The sequence below is a fragment of the Erithacus rubecula genome (assembly GCF_903797595.1).
Source record: "Erithacus rubecula genome assembly, chromosome: 2".
In the NCBI taxonomy this organism is placed as follows: Eukaryota; Metazoa; Chordata; class Aves; order Passeriformes; family Muscicapidae; genus Erithacus; species Erithacus rubecula.
Window position 1 is genome coordinate 67,859,704 of NC_136685.1, and position 23,673 is coordinate 67,883,376.

Sequence of the window (23,673 nt, forward strand, 5' to 3'; positions counted from 1 at the left end):
AAGCTCTGTTGGAGATGGCCCTGAGCAACCTGCTCAAACTGCACCTGCTTTGAGTGTGTGTGTATGGCAGAAGGGATTTGGATTAAATGAGCTTCAAACTTTCTTGGAATCCAAATGATTCTGTATTAATTTAATGTCTCTGTCCTCTAGTTTTCCATTGAGAAATACTTACCAATACTAAAGGCCAAACTTCTCATTCTGGTGCTTTGGAAACACATAGGTGGAACACAGTGTATTCCTTAATGATTTAAAAAATGTATCTGGATTGGGCACTGCAACATTGTTTTTAAGGAACATATTGTTTGTCTTTCCCCTCCCCAAACATTACACACAATTGCTGTGGTGCATTTTGGAGCATGACTGTTCTACAACCATCTCTCACCCACCCCTTGCATTTTATGCAAGATACATGTTCAAATTTCAGTGATTTAAGCAGTTTACCAATGGTATAATTAACCTTTGATTAGATAACTATTGATAGCTGGTTTTTTTTCCCCAGCAGAATTTAATAAATGACCATGTTAATCTTGTGTGTTTCTTTTCATTTTTTTAGGACCTGCCAACACGGGAAACTATTGAAGACCTTAGAGGTATTTTAAAGGCTTTATAAATCCACTTTAAACTGTTGTTTAATCATTGCTTGGCACAAAAAATCATGGCATGGAGGACCCCATGGCAGGTTCTGTTATGCCTCCTATTAGGATCTGAGTTGAAGAGCCAGAACAAAATTTCAAGGGTGTTGTAAAAGACTTAAGCTTTTCAGCTGTCATCCAGGCTGATTGGGATGCAACTTTTTGAGAGGTGTGTGAATAGTTCTCCTCATTTTGATACAGGGAAATGAAAGAGCCTTGCCCCACATTCTTGGAAAGCTCTGTGCTTCCGTAAAACGCTAAACTAGGAAGCTAAAACTTGGATTCCATCTTAGAGCCCTTGAACATCTGGCTGGAAAGGTCTATTGTGATTGTCAACCTTTAGCTATGTGTTGTATATTCCTGTACACTTTACTTTGCCTACACTTACATTGCTTGAGATGTCTTAATATTTTAAATATTACTTTTTGTTGAAGCTTATCATCATATCCTGTGTAACTATTAGGAATTGCAGAAAGTAGCAACCTGATGTAGCAAACCTGCAGCATTGGCTTATTCTTTTTTTCACCTCTCCTTAAGTGGGGATAGTTCTGTAAAACATTTTGATTTTGAAATTAGCTGTTTCTTCAGCAATTTTGATTATTTAAATAGACATGCTGCTATGCTTGTCCTGACTTGGAAGGGTTCTAGTTTGCTTTTGTAGTATTTCATATGTAGCTACCCAAAAAAAACCCCTCCTTGCTTTGGAGCTGTTTGAATCAGCTACATCATCTGTGCTTCCTTTGCTCTGCTCTGGATCAAGTTTTGTTGGTTAAAGATCATACTTTAATAATGCTTAGTGTTCATGTGAGACCTAATGCCCAAATATTTTTTCTTAGGTGTTATGGTACTGGAAGACCAGGCTACACCACCTGTTTCATCTACCTCACCCTGTATCAAAGCAGATATATTACCTGTTTCTACAACCTCTGGTTCAGGTGCCACCACATCAGCAATAGCAACAAAAACAGCTGTGGAAACATTTACTGGTGATGGAGTAAATGAAAAAGGAGTGAGTGGACAGCCTTGTGACCACCATGGATCCCAAGATATTCTTGTGGACAGAGACACTGCTAAAAACGTCTCTAATATTTCTTCATCCCAAGGTGATATTTTAAGGACTGGAGTTTCTTCAGAGCCATGGGACAGTGAAAATTCAGTGATTTCAGACCATTTAAGTAATCCTACCAGCTACAAAAGAGAGAAGTTGCCATATGAATCACCACAGACAGGCTTTACCAGTAACTGCCCACAGTGCAATGCCATTGCCACCAAAGAGCACGAGCAGATGGAAAGTTCTTGCAATGCTGGTAATAGCCAGGAGGACCTGGATTGCTCAGACAGCGAGACTGCTGTTGCAGTTGTGGATAATTCTCTTCCTGGGGACCAGCTGTGTGAGCCCATTAAGATTGTCATCACAATGAGTACTACACCAAACACCACCCTCAGTGACCTACCGGGCTCTGCCCACTTACAGGCCCTGGAAAGTGAGAGAACGAGCTCAGCCCTGGACTCTGGTGTGGTTAGAACAGGCTGGTCAAGCCAGCAAACTAATGAACAGCTCAGAATCCCTGTTATCACATTTGACCTGTCTGATGACAATAAAGCTAAGCCTTGCTCAGAAGTTAGTGAAAGTGACAGAACTCCAGAAATGTTAAGGGCAGAGCTGTCATCCAACCAATGCTCTGGCTATGAATCGGGTGATGCAGTAAAGGAGCTCAGCAACCCAGCAAATACACCTCTAGAAACTAACACTTGTTCAGATCCAAATCGGGAAAATGCTTTGGAGAATGTCCAGACTGTGGATTTAAGTTCTAAGGAAGACCTGCATAACCTAGACCCGCAGTCCTGTAGAACTGCTCATGAAAAGAGGCACATGCGGGTGTTGAGTGTAGACAGCGGGACAGATGTGCTTTTAAGTAAGAATTTTGTGGATGTATCTGACAAAGAAAAGACCTTGCCAACCTCTAAATCAGATCTGGAAGCTAAAGAAGGTCAGATGCCCAATGAATCTAACTTTCTGGAATTTGTCTCCCTCTTGGAGTCCATTAATACCTCAAAGATGAAGACATCTAATCAATCCACTGTCAAAATGGAGACGACAAAGGAAAATGGGCTTGTTGGAGGTATTATGCATGGATTACAATTCTTTTGGAATAAAGATGTTGTGAAGAGTTTGATTACTTACAGCAACTTAGCTGGTTATCTTTAGTAAGGAAGAATTCCCAGAGGAAAACAGGTTTTCGTAATAGGGTAGGGCTGGACTTGATGGGACAAAGCGGTTTAGTGAAAGTGGGTGATAGTGTCAGCTGCAACTTTTAAATATTTTTATCTTATTGAAGAAAACTTTTTCTTCCTCTAGTAAACCTAGTGGTGGTAAGCTTAGTAGGTATCCATTATATGTTTAGTATTCTGTACTAAAATAGTATGCCTGAATTGTTGGAATACTAGAAGTATCTTGCAAAAATGTATATAGCTATAGTATTACATCTGCCCTTGCACATTTACCAGGTGCATGTTGAGAAGCTGTCTGTGTGCCTGTAAGTATGAAAGCTGCAATTGTCATTGGAGATGGTTCAACTTTTAGCTGACATTTGTGCACACATACGTATATTTCTAAATTTCCTGAATTGTTGTGGGTTATAATTAAAGGAAAAATCATGTACTTGTTCTCAATAGGTAAGAGTTTTGATTTTTTTCCATGACTTAAAATAGAAATATTTACATTTTAAGGATGAAAGTTTGGTGGCTGTTTTCAGTGAAAGCCCCCAGTGTTTTAATGAAAAACAGTATATTCCCATGCAAGTTTCCATTAATCATGAGGGCTTTTATTTAAAACAAAATCAATCAGCTAATTTTAAAATTTATATGCAGTACAATTTATAGCTCTTGCATAGAAGTTTCTGGTTTTAATCAGCATAGTCGTTGCTGTCACTGAACTCTGTGACCCTTTTCTGTTGGGAAGGACTGTTGTTTGTAATGTCTCTAGAAACCCTCTACCAAAATTAATAGGGCCACTTAATGAGGATGTGAGATACAGTGCAGTGAAGGCAAATCTTGGGGTACTTCCCCAAGTGGTCAGTACAATTGGTTTAGAAGATCTGCGTCAAAGTGAGATAGGACAACCCATATCTTCCTCTTCTCCAAGATGTTTGTTTTACCTTAGATGCTATAATAAACTGTTTCTAGAAAGCCTAAAAGGATGCAGTCTCAATGCTTAGTTTGCATGGAAGGTAAGAAACTTGATAGTACCCTACAAGAACAGCTTGGCACTCCTGTTTTGTCTGCTCCCTGTTCCACCAGCTTGTTCCTGCAAGAACCTTCCATTACATGAAAAATGCCTAACTGACTTAAGGTTTTTAAAAGCTATTGTGAAATATGTGCTTTTATCTTGTTCAAAATATAAGTAGATTTATCATCTCAATGTGTCTTTTTCCTTTAGATTCCATTTACTTTTCACTTTGTCTTTCTCTGTCCTATCCAATGAATCATACCCTTATCTTGTTCCATCTTTCACTTGGGTCCATTATTTCTTCCACTTGAATTTCTAGTTCTGTGCCTTTTCTTCCTCAGTCATCTCTTCTCAGTTCAGGCACTCCTGTCCTGTGCCACTTTATTTGTCTTCCTCTTCAAATTGGTACACTCTTTTCTTTCCTTCTGTTCTTCCTAGCAATCCACACTGTTGCTGGTTTAGGCTTTTCCACTCTATTGAGCCCACCTAAAGCTTGCATTCACTGCTCCTGTACTTCCCTTCCTCTCAATTTCTTCTGATGAAGGATGGAGAGAAGGGTAAGTACAGAAGAAGTGAATTTTGCTCTTCCTAGACCTGCTGCCTCTCTTGGTGTATCTAATCCATCTCTCCTGCCTTGTCAGGCTGTTTATTCCTCACTGCAGTTTCTGTCCTTCTCTATCATGTTCATCAGCCTGTCCTGCTGGCTCCAGTCTGTGCTCTGGTTGCCCAAGACAAGTGCTGAGCAAGCCCTGCTTCTCACCTGAGCCTGCTGAGCTCTGCTGGATTCCTGGGGTGCAGAGTCACCTGCCTGCACAACAGCGCACAGCAACGTGAGGGTTGCAGCAAACAGATTGTGATTTTTATTTTTCTTTTTTTTCTGTTCCTCAGCCATTAAAAGGAGCGTTTACACAATAGTTGTAGTTCTGAGTGATGTGATTTAGCTGGAAAAGAGAATTTCAGAGGTAAATTCAAATGAAAATTATAAAAGAGTGCAGCTAATCTAAAAGGGCCTTTCAGATAAGTACCCTCAGATAATATGAACAGGGAAGGTTGCTGCATGAAAGAAAGCAATGGATGATCAGAATAAGTCAGATTCCACAATGAAAACAAAACCCAAACCTCAACCCCAAAACTTATTAATGTGTGTGTAGTTATTGAGATTTAGATCTGGTGAACAAGATTCTTATACAGGATCATGAGGAAACAGAAGAATTCTGCTCTTAAGCTCTCATTTAGTGACTTGAACTGAATTTCACAGAATCATAGAATGGTTTTGTTTGGAAGAGACCTAAACATCATCTCGTTCCAAACCCTTGGGACAGTTTCCAGTAGGCCAGGGTGCTCAAAGCCCCATCCAACCTGGTCTTGAACACTTCTAGGGATGGGACATCACAGCTTGTTTGGGCAACTTATTTTGGTGCCTTATCACCTTCGCAGTAAAAAATTTCTTTTTGATATCTATTCTATATCTTCCTATTTCTATTTTCTTAAGTCAGTACTTTTGTGAGATAGAGAAGTTGAGCTGCATACACGTGTAATTAAATGTTTCTGTTTGCAGTGTGGGCTCAGCAAGTGTCATCCTGAAACAGAAGAGGGACTGGAAAGGGGATGCCCTGCTGTGGATTCTGCACCTTGAACTGGTGCTGTGGGAAAAAGGAGATTCAATCTGAACTCTTTGAGCTTGGGAGAGGTAGTTCAAAGACAGTTATTTTTAAAAGCAAGTAGGCTTTGTTTTCCAGCCTAGTCAGAACGTGCTGTTTGTTAAAATAAATTACTGTCATTAGTGGCAGCTTCCCCTTAGCAAGACTGAATTTTAGGAATGAGAAAGCCTTTAATTTGTTTATAGCCTTGCAATTGCAAATATGCTTTAATAATACAGTATCTTGGAACTGATCTGAATAAACATTATTCCCACATTAGAGTGGTTGTTAAGAAAAGTGTGTGTGTGTGTGGGAATACAGAGTCAAGCTGTGCACCAGTTGTTTTGAGGGAGGAGGTTGGTTCTGTTTGGTTTTTGTTCTTTTAACTTTGCAAATTGTCTAACTGGCTAAAGTTAGCATAGATGTCTGGTCCAAGTAAGCGTGAAATGCACCCCAGAAATATTTTTATTAGGTAACGTGGAAAACTTGGCAAATTCCTGCATAATTTTGCATAATTTGTGGAAGGTGGGGAAATGTGCTCATTAGAACACTCTGGCTGTGAGTGAATGTCATGCATGGGTCTTTGTTATAGGTGGTCCCTCACAGAACTTGTGTATTCTGTGGAAATAGAAGAGTTATCATCCTGACCATGTATGCCTTCACCAGTAGAATGCCTGGTAAAATGCAGTACAAGAAAATTAAAGCCTTTCTTTACACTTTTGAGGGTGCTAGATTTAACTTCTTAAAATACAGGATATAAAAGCTCTAAGAGCTGTTCTATAGCCACTCCACCTCTTCTATACTGTGAGAAAATACCACTGACACTGTTGCTAAAACTGACTTTCAGACCAGTGTCTTTTCAGTTTTGAATCATACTTGTACCACCCACGTGATGAAAGTGTGTTGTAGGGAAAATTTTTTTCAGTCTTTAAGAGGTGTAAGGACCTTGGTTTATTGGCTGCTTTGGGTCCCTCTGATGTGTCTTGAACCAAGTAAGAGTAGTTGTGCATCAGACTTATGCAGGGCAAAACCTCCTCTATGTCCCCTTTGGCACAGCTGTCTTGTAATCTAGGACAGGCAGTATTATCACCCAGGGAGCAGAGGCTGCCCTGGGAGTGGTGGGGACTGGCTGGGGAAACTAAACCAGGGCTGCATAGCCTGAATTTAGATGTTTTGTAGGCTCTTTTTAGAAAAGGTACTCATCATTCTGGGCAGTGCACAAACCACAGCCTTGAGTGAGTTGTTCTGGATCCCAAGCAATTACCCTTCTCCTATAAATAACTAAAACATACTCCTCTGGGTATTTTTAGACTTTTTGGGGTTTTTTTTTCTCCTCCCTTACATGTGTGAGGGAGGACTATCACGTGCCATGTAGTCATGAGGAGGAGGGATCATGTGCATTGAGTCAATGGTGCAGTTGACAGTCGTGGTGGGAAGTGACAGAAGGTGATTTTACTGGCAGGTGGGTAACACCAAGGAAATAAAGCCGTGCCTGGTGCTAGCTCATCTCTTGGAGCAGCTGAGTATCATCCCTGACTCATTGCAGAGAGGGGCCACATGGCATGTGGTGTACTCCTTTGGATGTGGAGGAACTGGTTGCAGAACTCAATTCTCTCAATCTCATGTTCAATGTGTAAGGCTTGACAGGTTAAAATTTTAAATTTTCAGTCTTTAAGTCAAAGAGGTAGTAGTATGTGCAATGACAGGTCTAGCATCTGCAGAAAAAAAAAAAAAAAAAAAGGTTATTTCAGAGGTCTGTATTCTGATGTAATTGGTAGGTATAATGATCAGTCTATTTATTCCTAGCTCAGCTGCTGACACAGGAGATTGTTTTGAGCTAGTCACTTCCTGTATCAGGTACAATACCTGTTACTGGCTTTTCCTGTTGCTTCAGGATTAATGTGGCAATCCTCATTAATGGATAATGCCTTGTGCTTCTTCAGTGCCCATGCTGAACTCTTATAGCAATTCTTGGACAGTGTGGTATTCCTTGGGCATTCCCATTGTTTGGTGGCTGACCAGCTTAAATGTCAGTATTTTCTTATAATGTATTTGTGACATAATAGGCAAATTTGGGTTGAGGATAAAGTGCGTAAAGTTAGATGTTTCTGCTAAAGCAGTTGGTGAAGAAAGGATTAGGAGTGTTCTTAGGATTTATAATCCATATATATGAATGACACAGTCCACAGCTTGTAGAACTTTGGTTTCTTGCTGGTACTAGTAAAAGCAGGGAGTGATTTGAAATCATTTCTTTGTGGCTGAACAGGCAGCAAATATATTTTAAAGTGAAAATTTCTACTTTGTAGCATAATATTGTTGAGGAAAGTGGATTCAGTAGCAAAGCAATTAATGAACAGAAGACAGGCTTAATTAGCTTAATTCTGCTTGCCCAGGTTTCAAAACAGATGGAGTTTGAAATTATGACAGCAGTGGCATTTTATTTTACAGGAGTAAGCTGTGAAGGTCAGGATAGGAATATGTAAGTAAAAGATGAGAAAGAAGGTTTGGAAGACTGTGGTAAGGGGCCACAAATAGTAAAAATGTTTTGGAGGAAAGTAATAAAATTTCATTCTAATTACCTAATAATAAGGCAAATTTAGGGTTAAGTTACACTGATAGGTGGTTATCATGATTACTGTATCACAGTATTAAAGAAGGGTTTAGGTTGGAAGGGACCTTAATAAATATCTAGTTCCAACCACCCCCACTCCCCCCTCTTTGGGCAGGGATGCCTTCCACTAGACCAAGTTGCTCAGAGCCCCATCCAATCTGGTCTTGAGCACTTCCAGGAATGAGGCATCCATAACTTCTTAGGGCAGGCTGTACCAGTTCCTCACCACCCTCACAGAGAAGAAATTCTTTGAAATATGTGATCTAAACCTTCCCTCTTTCAGTTGAAGGATGTTCCTCCTTTTTCTATCATTACACACTCTTGTAAAAAGCCCCTCTTCAGATTTCTAGTGGTCTCTCTTCAGGTATTGAAAGGCTATAATTAGGTCTCCCTGGGGCTTTCTCTAGGCTTAAATCTCAGCCAACTCTACCATCCTTTCCTTGAAGGAGACAGGTTCCATTCCTCTGATCATCTTGGTGGTGCTCCTCTGGACTCACTATTAGCATATGTACAAAGGATGTTTAATTTCAGCTGTAAAGTTGTTTGCAGCCTCCTCCTAGAGTCGATCAAGGGTTTGTCTATAAAGATGATTTGGGATGCTTAAAATATGTTCTATAAAGGAAAAAATTACATGGCAAAAGAAATTATGGTACTGTAACCTCCTTTAAATTAGGAGTTAATTTGTTAGAACTGGAATGGTATACTGGTTAAGTAATGATATGTTAAAAGCCTTCAGTGCAGAAAAAACGTTTACTGAAAGTATCTTATGTATGGGACATAAGAATTATTGCTTTTCATAAGTATTTTGCCATGATGACTTAAGCTTTTGTCTTGTGCACTATCAAAATGTGAAAATGGTGTACAGACCAAAACTTGACTGTTTATGCAGGACTCTTCTGGAGCACCCTGCCCCAAGACTGATTTAGCCATGAGTCCTGATAGTTGTACCTCACATGTCTGAGTCATGTGGCATATAATTTCCAGATAAATTATGTGGTTATTGCAGAGCCTAGGTCTGATCTTAATACTACTGTGAGTGGAGCAGTGCATGGACTGGAGATGTGTGAAGCAGTGGATAAGGGCAAATGGCACAGGGAAAAGTGCAAGTACAATGCCATGTTGTCCTCTTTAATCTGCTCTTTTACTTGGAAAAAGGTTTCTCCTGGTGTTTGAGCTTTGCCAGCACAATTTCTGTGCAGGGAGCGTTTGGTGACGTAGAGCTGATTGCGTACTCTGGCAGGACACTCCTAGTCTAGACACCTCTATCTTCATTTAAATACTGAAGGTGTAAGTCACCTGGAAAAAGATGAGTAACAATCTTGAAAACCAGTCACAAAGCCCACTTTTCCAGTGCTGGAAGTACTCTTCACCTGGAAGTACAATCACCATGGTCTTGTTTGATTGGCATATAAAGCCTCTATGAGGCAGTATGTTTAGGTTTTTGTTATTATGATTTTTACCACAGCAGGAAAAAGAAGTCTGCAGTGCTTGTGGTTTGGAATGGAAAAGAGAGAAGCATATTCTGAAAACACTAGATTATCAGATTTAAAAAAAAATTTCTAATTGTTCCAGCCCTAAAGCTAGTTTGGGTCACTGTGGGACCAATTAGGTTATTTAAACCACAGTTTCTGATCTCTATCAATTATTCTTACAGCTTGAACAGCCCAAGCCTTTAGGAAGGTCATTTTGATTAGGTATCTGTGGCTCCATCACCGCCCACAGGTATGGTTACATCATTAAGGGGATGCTTTGGTAATGACAGTTCCTACTTAAACTAGAGTTTTAAACTTAATCTAGGAAAGGAAAAAATTGTTGTCTCTTCTCCTAACTGCCTTTTTAATTTTTTTTTTTTTCCCCCCACAAATAGAATAAAATAGACCTGGAAACCTATTGAATTTTGCCTCCATGCACAGCAAAGTATTTCTCTACACCAAACTTTCATTGTATTTATAGCACAGGCTTTAGGGTGTGAGGGGGCTTTGTCCTGTGGATTGAAACTGGTGTAGAGATGTTTTAGCTCATGAAGGTAGGTTTGTTTATAGAAATAATGTGTTGGTAGATCAGCTGATTAAGTTAGAGTAAACAAGACAGATGATCTGAAAGGTCTGCATATGCAAAAACTTGTTTACTTTTTTCAGTTTTATCAGCTGACCTTATGAAAGGTAAAGCATCTCTTGACAAGCCTTCATTCTGTTTTACCCTTAGACCAACTTAGATATGACACCACTGTTTCTTGACTGGTGATTCTCACAGGTTAGGATGGTAATCATATTGGTGAGAAATGTGGCTTAAGATATGGAATTTTCAGTGGGGCAAAATTTCTGTGGTTTTTTACCTTGATTTGGGATGTTTAAACAGCAAGTATTGCAAGAAGTCTGGGTAAGTATGTTTCAATACACTTTGCTTGGTGCAAAAATCTACAGGACTTACTGAGGTTTCTCCAACAAGCACCCTTTTTTTCTGTTTAAAGCATTTGCAGAACTGCACAGGGTGCTGATGAAATAACTGTCTTATTTGCACTTTAAAACCCTAATGTAATTTCTTTGGTTTATAAATGAATAACAGTTGAAAAATGTTTCGCTGTTCACCCTGAATATGTTGTACTTGTGTATATATATATGAATAAATTACATGCATGTGTAGAGAGATAATATAAATGTAATTGGTACTCAAACTAGTAGAAGTTGGACAGATACCTAATGTGTATTTTTAAATCTATAGTTCTGTATTTTCCAAGCATAAGATAATCTGCTGTGAAATTCTTTTGCCAGTTTGCCCTTTGTTCTGCACCAGGTGTGTGGCCAGTGGGGAGGAGGGATTAGGCAGCTATCTGCTTTCCTGTCCAAGAGCTCTATTTCCTTTGAAGGTTCTGTTTTCCCTTTTGTAAAAGGGGAATGGGCCATTGCTTCTGCTTTTCCACTGCCAGCATACACAGCTTGGGAACAAATTACAGCCCCCAGGGAAGCAGCCTCTTACTATTCTAGATTAGGAACAGATTGCTTCCCTCTGAAACAATAGGAGAAGCAAAGCAGAAATTCTCTCTTGTTTGTCCTCTCCTTCACTCAGTGTGTTCTTGAAACAGTCTATTCATGAGGGTCAGAGAACCTCCTCATCCAGATTTGTGGTTGTATTGTGTTAAGTAATGGTAGGGCTTTGCATAAAACTAGCAAATATTGCAGTGTTTTAGATTTTCATTTTCAGATGCTCTTGTTCAGTACTTAATGAATGAAACTCTTGAAAGTCATTAGTGGAAAGTGGCTCCACTTCACTGCCCTGTTTTCCAGATAGCCAGATGGCGGAGAGAAAAGAAGAAATGGTGGGAACAGAAAAGCAATGTGAGCAACTTCCTAAACAGGAAAGATCAGATGTACAAAGCCAAGATCGTGCTAGTACTAGTCCGGTGCTACCAGAGTCTGCCAAATTTGCAGCACTGTAAGGCCAGTTTACTTTACAATTTTGTACTTCAAAGATATGATGTAAGCTGTTTTGTTTCACTGAGTAGAAATGACATAAACTTTTAATTAACCTCTCTTTCTTTTTGTTTTATTGAGAACAAGAAAAAAGTTCCTCATAGTAGTTTTGAAACATTTTTGTGTCAAGTTACCAGGGCAGCAGGCAAAGGCAGATAATCTACCGGGTAACTTCCCAGCAAGACAGTTCTGTCTTGCAAGTAATAAGTGGACCTGAGGCGTCTGTGCAAGATGAGCTCTCCGTGGATGCAATGCACGTGTTCATAGATGAAAATGGTGAGTTTATCTAGTTGGGATAATTGCTATGCATGAGGAAATTTCTAAACTCCTCAGATGTCGTGGAAGGATATTTCTCATGTCTGTTACCGGTTGCATGTTTTTCTGTGTGTGTGGATAAAAAAAGGGCTTAGTAATTTGAAGTCAGATGAGCAGTAGTTTTCCATATCCACCAATGGCCATCATAGACCTGAGCCTTACACAGTGCCTGAAATTTATTTTCTAAACATCATTCTTAAAAGACGACTTCTGTCCCATCAGAAGAACCCCTGGTGTTTTCTGCCTGATTAGAAGTTTTACACTGACCTGGCTGGGCAAAATATGACTCATTTACAGTTTTGTTCTTCAACTGGCTCAGACTGACCTCTTGATATGGTGGTGCTTGCTGTAATTTGCAGTTGTGATCTGCTACTCCTTCAAAGAAAATTAACGAGTGACCTGTTCTTTCCCCTTGCATCTACTTGGAATGGCACTGCTCTGAAGCTTTTCTTGGAGTCTGAAACTGTAGGGTAGTTTTGAGCCCTGTGTAGTGCCCTGTGGTACTGGCTCATACCTCTAAAGGACAACTGTCCCAAAAGCCCTATTTGAAGTTGCCTTCATAACTCCACAGCGTGGAGTGAGTGCCCGTGGCCCTGGGTCTGTGACCCTGGAGATCCTTTGGTTTTCTGTCTATTCCTGCTGGCAGAAGGGCAGCAGCTGCCCGTGGGGCAGGTGACACAGCCTCTGGGTCAGCCATCACCCACCCTTGGCTTTGTGCTCCCTCTGCAAGTAGGGAGGAGCTGTGGCTGCACTTCTAACAGAGCTTTTTGCTGCTTTCTACCTCCTGACCTCACCTTTGTGAATGGAAAGAGGAAAATCTGATGTCACATTTCACAGTGAACTTCCATTAATTGATGTGCTTTGCATGCATTTTAATTTGCATGCCTTTTAAATTTTAATGGTGACTTCTGTGTTTTGATTTCTCTTAGGTTTTCAGTTGTTCAAATGTAAATTTGCTTTCTGAAATCTAAAATGAACATAATGCACAGACTGAAAAACATATATTTATAAATATCCTGATGTAAAATGTGTATTTTAATAATTTTTTGTGTACACAAGTGATCGCATCACTGAACTGACATTTCTTCCTTCTGTATTTTCTAAAGGGGAAATTAGATCCTGCTATTTAAAAGCTGGCTGTCAGAAGGAAGGAAATTTTAGACATCAGCTATCAAATTGTGATTGTATGTCAAATGCTCAGTAAGTAAGCCTTTATTTTTAGAAACATCAAAAGTTTGCTGAAAACTATGAAACTTTAGCTGTGAAAGATGCATGTGAAGGAGACTAGTGAATAAATGCTAACCTTTTCTAGAGAACTCAAAGCATGACTTTTTTTTTTACTTTCTGCTAAAACAGTGACAGCTTTATAAGAATGTAGGAAAAATTAGTGAAAATGAGAATCAGAACTATCCACTTGGCTTTAATTACTTTCTGGGAATAGCCAAAATCAAGTGCAGCTATTATAAATAAAATTGTAAATAAAGTAAGTGGAGACTGTTCTATCAACCTTGTGTTCTTTGCTTCCCATATCTGTTGCATTCTTTGAAAGTTTTTAGTGCTGTATCAGAATCAGTCACTGACCTCTGGGTTCTAGCAGCAGAACCTTTCACCTTGGATTAAATCTCTAATGATAATTTCCTGCTCCTGTGAGGTATCCAAACAACCTTTTTTCAAAAGTTCTTGGAGTGATCCATACAAATCCTGTATTTATTACTGTGGTTTCCACACTTGTCCATGTGATCCATTGTTTGCATATCTGTAAAAAGAATTTTAGCTATTCATAAGTATTTAAATTAAATAATTTTGGTTTGCATACTGTTTTACAGCCTTTGGAGAAGCTGGGGGGGAGAATGAGAATGGTCTTTTTTCAATAACAAATATTGTTCTTCAGCATTTGGTTTTCAGTGAAGACTTTCAAAGAACTTGGGACCATGTTAAAAACAGGGTTAGCATTTTAGAAAGAATGCTAGTACAAGAGACATGAAAATAATGCTTCTATTTGTCAGTGAGCCTAGAGTCAAAAAGTAAGAAAAAAATGAGTAGTAGAAATGTTCTGTCTGTCTTTAGCAGAATAAATCTTCTTCCCATCCCATCCTAGTAGAGTTCAGTTTTGATCTAAAAAATCAAACCTTTTACTTTGATTCTCTTTATTTCTTGCAACTCTCTTTGTTTCACCTTGCACATCTCCCCCTTCCTGTAACTATAAACTTGAATCATCCTAAGTTCAGAAATAGTTTTCTGTCCCCTGACTTAGCAGTTAATTTGTTTTTATCCTAAGGAAGGCCTATCTTCCTTCTCATGTAAGAAGTCATGCTGAATCTGCCTTTGCTAGATGCTTATGTGGCACCTCTGTCTTCCTATCCCAAGTGCTGTTTTTCAGTTGTGGTTTGCAGACTTTAAGGGATGAGGTTTATTTTTAAGGGGTCTCTTCAACCCTGTTAACAAAAGCAAGTTCAGATATTCTTTATAGGCATTTACATGCATGTAATTTTTTAAGATGAACACCTTTGCTGGAAGTCTCAAAGCACAGTGGTAGTTCAGACCAGGGAATGGAACAGATCAGCAAAGAGGACTGGGTTTCCCAAGCCTGTTTCTTCGTGGGAGTCCATGGCAAGCCAGAACACAAGCTTTTCCAAGAACAGAGCTGCATGAAGGGAAGTGCAAAGCAGAAGTTAACATGAAAAATAAGAAGAGGGGACAAGGAAGCTTGAAGTATGCTTAAGCTGGTTTTTGCAGAGGCAGTTTGTAATGTCTAGCTAGATCAGAGGAATTAGTGAGAGCTGCTTGTTCAGTAGGCGACTTCTACCATCTGTGAGTAGATTTGAAGGGTAGCACAGGAAGGAAGGGGTTTCTGTTTTTTCATTGAGTGTTCACCATCAAGTAGTTTTGTATTTAGAAAATATGGAGCTCTTACAGCATATATAAAATGGAGGAGCAAACATGCTTTAAGGACAGTAAGGAATGATGCATCTTTCCCCTGTCCCCACCTGTGGGCTTGCTCATCAGTTGTGTCAGGTTACTTTCTTTTTTGCTAAAGGCAAACCAGATGATCAGCAAAGGAAAGGTTATTAGTGAAGAAAAAGGCAAATAGGATAAAATAAAACCTAAGGTGCAACAGTAAGTGCTTCACTTAATCTTTTCTGTGTGTCTGTCTGTAGAAGGTCCTTGACGAAAATTATTCCCTTCAGTGTGGACCATCTCCGGTGGACAGATTCATCCTAAGAATAGTCCATACCAACAGGAGATGCTGCTGTTATGGAAGGATATTGGAAGAGAGACATGGAAAGTACCTCTGAGATGAACATGATTTTTCTCCTAGCCCATGATTAAGTTAACTAAGTGAAGACTATGATTTTGACAGTATGTCTTCATGAGCAATTGAAATGGTACAGATACAACCAATAGCTTTAGGTCTGGTGTATGAGGCATCCAAATTAGATTTCAGGAGTCAAGAGATGCAGGAGAAAATGAATGCCTTGCCAAAAGAGGTGTCATCCTCCTTTTATGGGAGGGGGTAGGTTTTTGGTCTCATGGAGCCCAGATTTCAGAATTTAGAATAAGCATAGAGAACAATACAAAGGTTTACAGTAGATGTGCATGAGCTCTTAAAACACTAATCATCAATCATGCTTGCTTCATACTGTTCAGATTAAGCTGCTCCTAAGGGGAAAATGTCAGACTGGGTTGAGCAAGTGGAGTAACCAGGTGGATTAGAATAGACTGTGCCCTGATGTGCTTCTTTATGGGGAGAATGACCCAGGACAGAGGATCTCTTGTTTTGAGTGTCGTTGGGAGAGGGAGCAGACTTGTCACTGGTGTCTGGGATCTGTGGTGCTTCTGGATGACACTGTGATTGTGAAAGGGGAAGGAATTTTGACTGGAGAGAGTATGAACTGTGGCTGCTTTGTCAAGAGTAAGGTAATTGCCTTAAGAATAGGCAAAACTGAAGATGATGTTTAAATATTACTCAAAAAAAGTCATTAAAGAAAGCCTTGAGGCAGACAAACTAATGTTTTATGATCTTCAAATTATAACTTTCTATTTCTGTCTATTGAGGCCTACTATTGTCTTCTCTGTTTGTAGACTTAAGCATTTCACATCAGATTATCAGGAACTGAAATTAAAGTAGTGTTCCTGTGGCCCATAAAAAATTTATCTTCTTGGTATAACATCTGAAATTAATTTCTCACAAATTATTCAAAGTCTTTACAATGTCACTGTCACAGAAGTGAGGATGTGTTATGGTTTTATTTCTCTTCCTTGTTTTTGTGTGCTTCCTGCTTTTCATTTGCTTACGAAGGGCTGGATGGACAACAATGGATTGCAATGTGCCAGAGAAACCAGGTGTCCAAATCTCTCCAGATCTGAAAGTCTGTGGTTTCTTCCTTCAGAGACTCCTTGACTTTGCAGGCAATACTGTTAAAGGGAATTAGACTTCATCTTGTCAAATACCAGTGGTCTATCACATCTTTTTGTTATGCCATGTTGTGAGATGATCTTTGGAGTATTCTCCAGTTTATCAATATTAATATATATTCCATCAGTTTCTACTTTTTGTCTTTGTTTTTGGTTTTTTAGTTTTATTGTTGGCTTTTTCAACTACTGTATTTGTAGTTCTCCCATTGTACTCAAACCTGCAGTCCTTGTCATGAGAAATTTTCAGAGCTTTTTAAATGTAGTATAAACATTTTTTCTTAATAATTTCCAAAATTATCCCTTAGTTCTATTTAAGGTTATTAAGAATTAGAATTTTTTCAGATTATTTCTCTACTTGCTTCTTGCCAAATTGTCTCTCACTTGTCTAGCATTCTAGCTTTTAAAATATTTGTAGACTAGCCAAGTTAATTTTTGAGGAAGTTTTTATGTTGTAATTATAACCAAAAGTAGATAATTCCTTTTCCACCACAGTCCCCACTTTGGTGGGTGATTCTTGTCACTGAGTTTGGTAAATTATTTAAGCACTGGCAGGACTAATCACGTCCCCAATTATTGTCAGTGTAATTACCCTGACCCCACTTTTGTCTGTCATCTTGCCAGCAGCACCTCTTGCCAGCAGTCCCAGTGGAATGGGTTCCCTGCTGAGCTAATTGCATCTAAATTTGATGCTCCCATTACTCTGCCAAGTTCACCTCCAGCCATAAATGGCTTTGTGACAGGCTTTGACAAAAGTATAAACTCTATTCCCAGCTCATGGATTATGTTAAAAATAAGTTCAAAAAGACCATTTGAATCTGTTCTGAAGTCAGTCACCAAAACACGTGGTGGAGCCTGGCTTTCCTGAAGGTGGCTGAACAGAACAGAACTCCTGCTTGCCCTGAGTCTTGGTGACTTGGGGAGACAAATGCCATTACTCCTAACGTCCTCCTTTCCTCCCTCTTCACCTAGATTTATATGCTGAGTGCCGTATTGTAGGCAATGTACCTCTGGTCAGCCAGGGTCAGCTGTCCTGGCTTTGTCTCTTCTCATCTGCTTCTGCACCCTCAGCTTCCTCACTGGTGGCAGTGCTGTGCGAAGCAGAAAAAGCCCTTGGAGCTCTGTGTAAGGGCTGCTCAGAAACAGCTAAAACATACCTGTGTTATCAACACCATTTCCAACACAAATCCAAAACATGGCTCCACACCAGCCACTATTAAGAAAATTAACTCTACCTCAACTAAAACCAGTACAAAGAGAAAGGATTACCCAGTTTTAGCAAAAAGCACCTTTGTCTTGGGTGCAGATTCTCCTTGCTGTGTGACACTTGGGTTTTCATTTGGAATCAATTATATATAAAATCTAACTTGCTCTGTACCTTAAAAAAAAAAATTCCAGTTTGAGCCTTATACATGACCCAGAAAGCAGGATCTTTTAATTCACCTGTAAAGTTATTAAAATAATACTACTTTTTGTAGGATAAAATTGTATTAATGTATGTTTCATTACTACACATGGTTCAACCTTACTAGTACAATATTGCACTTTGCATGTTCTCTCTGAGCAATTGATCCTCTGAATCCTCACTTTTTTCAGATGAGGCTCTGACATTGAAACTAGGCTTCTGAAATCTATTTTATAGCTAAAATGTTTCACAATACAGATAGAGACCTCCATTTAAAACAATTGCTTAGATTTTTGTTGTTGTTGTTGGTTTATTGGTTTTTTTTGTTTTGTGGGTTTTTTTTTTTTTGTTTGTTTGGGGTTTGGTTTTTTTGGGTTTTTGGGGTTTTTTTTGGGTTTTTTTTTTTTTTTTTGTAATTTTATTTTTGGTATCATTGGGGCTAAAAGTTAAAAAAGTATTTGCAGCAAACTAATGGCTAACAAGTACTAAAAAATAATTTAGGGTACCTGTCACTACAGCTCTAGTGTGCTGATGTTTCTGCCCCTGGGTAAAAGAGAATGTTAGATCAATGAGCTAACTTACTTGATTTACATTCTCATCCCAAAATAAGCTGCTTGAGTGCATTATGCTATATGAAAGTCTCTCTGAATGCCTTAGTGGTACTGTATGTCACCTTCATAAATCCACTAATATTTAGTATGTTCACTGTTGGAAAATTCCCTGAACTTTTGAGGTTTTTTTCTCATAGGAGAGAGTAGATTTTTTTTTTTTTTTTTGATGTTTTAGAATGTGACCAAAAAGTGTGTCACTAAAATATCTTTGTATTTCTCAGCAAAGTGACCCAAATAATACAATCCCCCACTGCTCCTGTAATAAGCTGCTGAATCTTAAAAATTCCTTAATGCTGCTTGTCAGTTCTGCAGGTGAGCACGTTTTGAAATGGATGCAACAAATATTGCAGAGTCCTCTTTGGGATTCAGTGGTTTCAGATGAGCTGCTCCCCTGGGCATAGAGCAGCTTGAACACAGAAATGAGCAGGGGGTGTGCACTGAAAATGCTAATGTTTGTACTGTAATGAAGCCATGGATTTTTTCTGAAAAGTACTCTCTGCAAACTCAGTAGCGTTTTCCTGATGACTTGCAAGGGGCAGGAGGAAACCCTTGCAATAAGCTTGGCCAGTTAAAATCCTTTCCTTTATTTTGTAGGGGTTTTTAGCCCTTCTTTCACTGAACACTGGGACACGAGTGTTTTGAACAGAATGAGACTCAGAGGTGAGAGGGAACTGGGCTGCCACATGATGGCAGCAAAATCCTGCTCAGGACTAGGAGCTTATGGAATGCTTCAAGTGTTGGACTGGCTTCTCTTCCATCCCCTGCCCTTCCAGAAGGAGAGCTAAAAGGAATGTTTTTAAGTATTTTGGAGATAAGTTCCACAGTTGTGTTATCAATGCACTAATTCCAATAAGGCTGCATCTTCTCAAAATGCATCCCCTAGTTTATTAGCTAACACATACTATTTGTTTTTAAAGTTTTTAGTACATTTATCTTTGCTTTGAAATGTAATAGGCTTGCAGATTATCAGTTTACATGCTTATTAACAAAATAAAAAATATCTGAATACTGGGAATTAAGAGTATATTGAATGGACCCCATTCTTATCATTTGAGTTAGAAGGCATTCATCACTTTTTGCCTTCATATTGACCTTGGTGCCTTTAGGCATGTGCTTTACAAGGCCTTTCTGTCAGGAGATGACTTAATATGTACCACTGTTTGTTTGGCAGTCTATTGCAACACTGCAGTGGTGATATCTTTCCTGCCCATTATGTCAGTGTATTGCTACATCCAGCTTTCACATTCTGTAAACTCACATATTCTGCCTTATTGTCGTTAGGGGTGTTATTTTTGCTAGTTAAAACAAATGGCAAAAATTGTGCATAAATCCTGTTGCAAAATGTGTATAAATACACGTTTGTACAGCTAGCAAAATATGAACAAGATTTAAGAGAAATTTAATCTTTAGCTTGAGCTGCTATCAGATATAAGCACTGAAAAAAGTTAAGATGCATATTCTGAATTAATTTTACACTTAATGAAATTGTTAATGTCTTACCAAAACAGTGAAGAGTGCTTTCTCTTTGAGTTTTTTCTGTTTCCTGTGGTTGAATTTGTCACATAATTATCCACTGCTAATGCAGCTGTCACTGGCATATTTCAGTCTTCTTACATGGTCTGAGTTGCTTTTTAGTGTAAGTCTTGTTATCTGGTTATTTGGGAACTGTAACCCATCATTTTCTTAAAAGAAGCAACATCCACAATTTTAGTGGCTTTAGTGTCAGTCTTGAACTGTGCAGTGCTCTGGACAGATTGGTGCTGGCAGCTTTCTAGCAGAGACCTAATAAGCAACATCAGTCCAGACAGCTACATTTGAGCCACAGACTGGCTGTTTTGAGAGAGCACAAGGGTATGGGTGTGCTGAGCTCCTGCTGTGCTGTCAGCACTGGCTGGGTCTTGCACAACCACATCACTCAGGTCTCAGTTCAGTGCTTTGGGATGCACCTGAGACTGGTACCCCTGAAGCAGTTGCTTGTTGGATGTGCAGGGAGAGACTTTTCCGAATCTGAGCTGAGGGCAGTATTTTTGGGAGCATTACACATAGCTTTCAGCTATATTATTTATTATTGCTATGTATATTTATTACACACTGTAAATTCTGTAGAGATCCAGTCAGCTGTCTTAGGCACTCCACTGGGATTTTTCTGGTTTTAGACATGTGAGGAACCTGTTCTTTCTCCAGTATGCAGGTTAAAATGAAATTTAACCAAGATCTGCAAAACAGCTTTATTAACAGGGAATTCTTGGTGGTATGCTGGTGTAATGAACTTACCTTGAGAGGGGTTCAGATCCAAGGCTGGCTAATCCTAACAAAGGGGATGACTTAGGCTGGGTTCTCTTTGAATGGCTCAAGCCAGGTTGTCAGTGGTGTAAAGCAAGAGGCTAAACAGAGAGGGAGAAGGAAGACTTTTCCAGCACTGTGTGGTTATACTGAAACATTCTATGTGTTATATGATTGCTCCACTACCTTATGCATACTGAGTGTTCTTTAAAAATGAGATTATGAGGCAGAAAAAAAAATCCTGTTTTTATACCAAATTATCAGTAGATGGTGCTATGTTGCTTTTGAATTTGATCTGTGTGGGTTATATGTTTATCAAAGATATTTTTAGTTAATAATTTATTATTCGAAATTTAGTTCAATTATACCTTTGCTTACATTAGCAGTGCAGTTTACTGTGATAGATCTTGATAATATTAATTTGATTCTGCAAATGAACAGATTTTCTATTTAGCAGGATTCTATGTTATACTGAGATCAGCTCCGTTATAATGATTTTATGATTAGAGAGTGTTTGCTCCTATTTATATATGGTAATAAATTTATAGAATCTAGTTTACAGGCTTACACAAACACCATCATCACTTTTCTTACTGGTGTTTGCTGTCAGTGTGATAGCAATGTCATCAGATGAGATGTAGAGTTTCTAAGTAGCTGTGCAAGCAATTCATCTTTGTGGGTAGCAAGTGAATATCAGAAAGAGGCCATGTGGAAAACAGGGATAAGGAAGACGAAAACAACAAACAGGAGCTGATGGAAATGGAAGATGAGGAGAGAATAAAAAGATACAGAAAAGTTAGATTGATGACTACCAAATGACATATTCTGATTTTGGAATTGTTGCTTTGCTAGTTCTGCTTTCCCAACTTCTCTGCCCTAATTGCTTTTTCAGGCTTATAAAGTTTCTGACTCTTCCCCATAGTCAGTGTCCTGGCTGCTTGTGGTCTCCTCTGCCATGTGCTGATAGGCAGAGCTATGGATTTTTAATGTAAACACAAAACAGACTGTGGGCACTCCTGACTTTTTGCTTAACTTCAAGTCTGTGGGAGATGATTTGGTCTCCTAAGTTTATTCTTGTAAGAAACCTTACTAGTAAAAGATTTTTGATTTCTGAGAACTGATAGACTCCCCTGGTATTCTCTTCCTTCCATCTGTCCTTCTGCCATTTCCATTTTTGGTGAATGTGGGATTAAAGATGTGGTCTGATCTCAAAATACTTTTGGCTTTTGTAGAAAGACAGCTAAAGATGCAGAAATTTAGTAGAGATTGACTCTTTGTTTAGGAAGGTATGAGCAACCACTGTTTTATTTCCTTGCTCTTTTGTTGAGTCACCTTTTGGGCAGGAATTCCCAGGCTAGTGTTCTTGTGTAGCTTAGGCTACATTTGCCTTTTTGCCACTGTGAAGAGGGAGACTCAGGGTTGCACCCACAATGACAAAGAATGGGACAGCTCATCCTGAAGAAAAAAAAAAATCCCTTACCTTCCTTCTGGCTGGACAAGGTTGCTCTGTAGTCCATATCTGTGGGAATCTTATTCCTGGAAGACATTCCTGAAGGCTTCCTCCACTTTCTTCCTGCTTGCATCTTCTGGTTGTGATCCAGGATCTTGGATAAGTGCCCATCTCTTCTGTACTGTTTTGTTAATAACTGCTGACAAAGGAGATGAATCTTAGAGAGGGCTGCCTTGTGGCTGGGACATCAAGTGGGTTGTGTTGGACCATGTTCTCATTTCCTAGTACTGTCCAAAGGGAGCATGATAACTTTCCTGACTCTGTGGAGTGGATCATGTCTGTAGCAGGAGGAGTGTGGAGTGCAGAGGAAGACATTAGGCTCAGAAGCATGAGATGCTCTCATTCCTGCTCAGCTGAGAGTTCTGCTGGAGTGGCAGATGGTGCATACTAGGTCTGGAATTCAGGCCTGATAGCAATCAAGGCTTTGAAAACAAAGTACCTGGCTCAGAAACTGGAGGCAAGATTGCTCCTCTGCTGGCATCCCAAGGCTGAGTTCCTGTTGGTCCAGGCAGAGCTAGCACATCCTGGAGGGAAGGAGAGAATATGTGGTTTTAAACTTGTTGGTGTGACACTTCAGCCCTTCTTTTAAGCAATCCAGATGCTGAACTATGTTCCAGAACAATGCTAACCACTGCAGGTGAAGTTAACAGCTAGTTATGTGCAGGACAGCCACAATTTTACTGCCTTGACAAGGGTTGCGTAGGAGCCTTTGGGAATTGGCGCAACCAAAAGCAAGGAAAGTTGAGTTAACTAAAATTAATAAGGTGCCTTTGGGGCAAGTATAGGGTATGCAGGAGGAGAGTTTTAATCTTTGCACTGCCATAGGCTTCGTGGCTGACTGTAGGCAGATTGCTCTAGTTTCTTCCTGCTTGTCTTTATGCAAAATAAGAACAACAGATATTGACTACCTTGCATGAGCACTTAGGTGCTTTCTTTTCATGTAGATACTAAAGTAGTAAGAGCCCAAGGCAGGTATGCAGAGGCAGTGGGGCAATGAGCTTGGAGCAGAGTGCCTGGTGTATAAATCCCATTTAGAAAAGAATTAGAAAGAAGTATTCAAAATATATCTCTTTCCCAAGTAACAATTATTTCATTTCAGTGAAGTTGCCTCTGAAATCCAGTCAGTCATGTTGTGGTAACACCATTTCTGCAACCCAACAGGCACTGCTGCTCTGAGTGCAGATTTTCACAAGTGTTTAGGCTCTGTACCTACAACACAAAACAGTAAATGTGAGGAAAAAAACAAATAGTATCTTGCTCAGGGCCCTCCCAGGGTGAGTTTGCACTCAGTGCAAGGGATATCTGAAATAGCCCTATGTGAATAAGCTCACATGTTAATATCTTGCTAGGGTGGGAGGAAGTTGTTGTAGCCTGAAATCTCAGAAGGGTAAACCATTACTCAGTGAAGTCAGTGCAGGGGAAACCAGACTAGCTTGGTACCTAAGTGAGCTTATTGGAAACTATTCTGGGACCTTTGCAGTATCTATTTTGCATTTTGCTCTGTAGATGTGCATCTCTAAACTTAAATTGTCAATGGACAGAAAAAGGCACTTC

General features: G+C 39.4%; 1 protein-coding gene across 1 annotated transcript in view; it reads left to right on the forward strand.

Moving 5' to 3' along the window:
* PCNX2 (pecanex 2) overlaps positions 1-23,673 on the forward strand; it is a 148,286-nt gene that overhangs the window by 10,740 nt on the left and 113,873 nt on the right. The window contains exons 4-8 of the mRNA XM_079297526.1: positions 554-590; positions 1,469-2,755; positions 11,397-11,544; positions 11,713-11,858; positions 13,004-13,097. Coding sequence (XP_079153652.1) covers positions 554-590; positions 1,469-2,755; positions 11,397-11,544; positions 11,713-11,858; positions 13,004-13,097 — 1,712 coding nt within the window. The remainder of the gene's footprint in view (positions 1-553; positions 591-1,468; positions 2,756-11,396; positions 11,545-11,712; positions 11,859-13,003; positions 13,098-23,673) is intronic.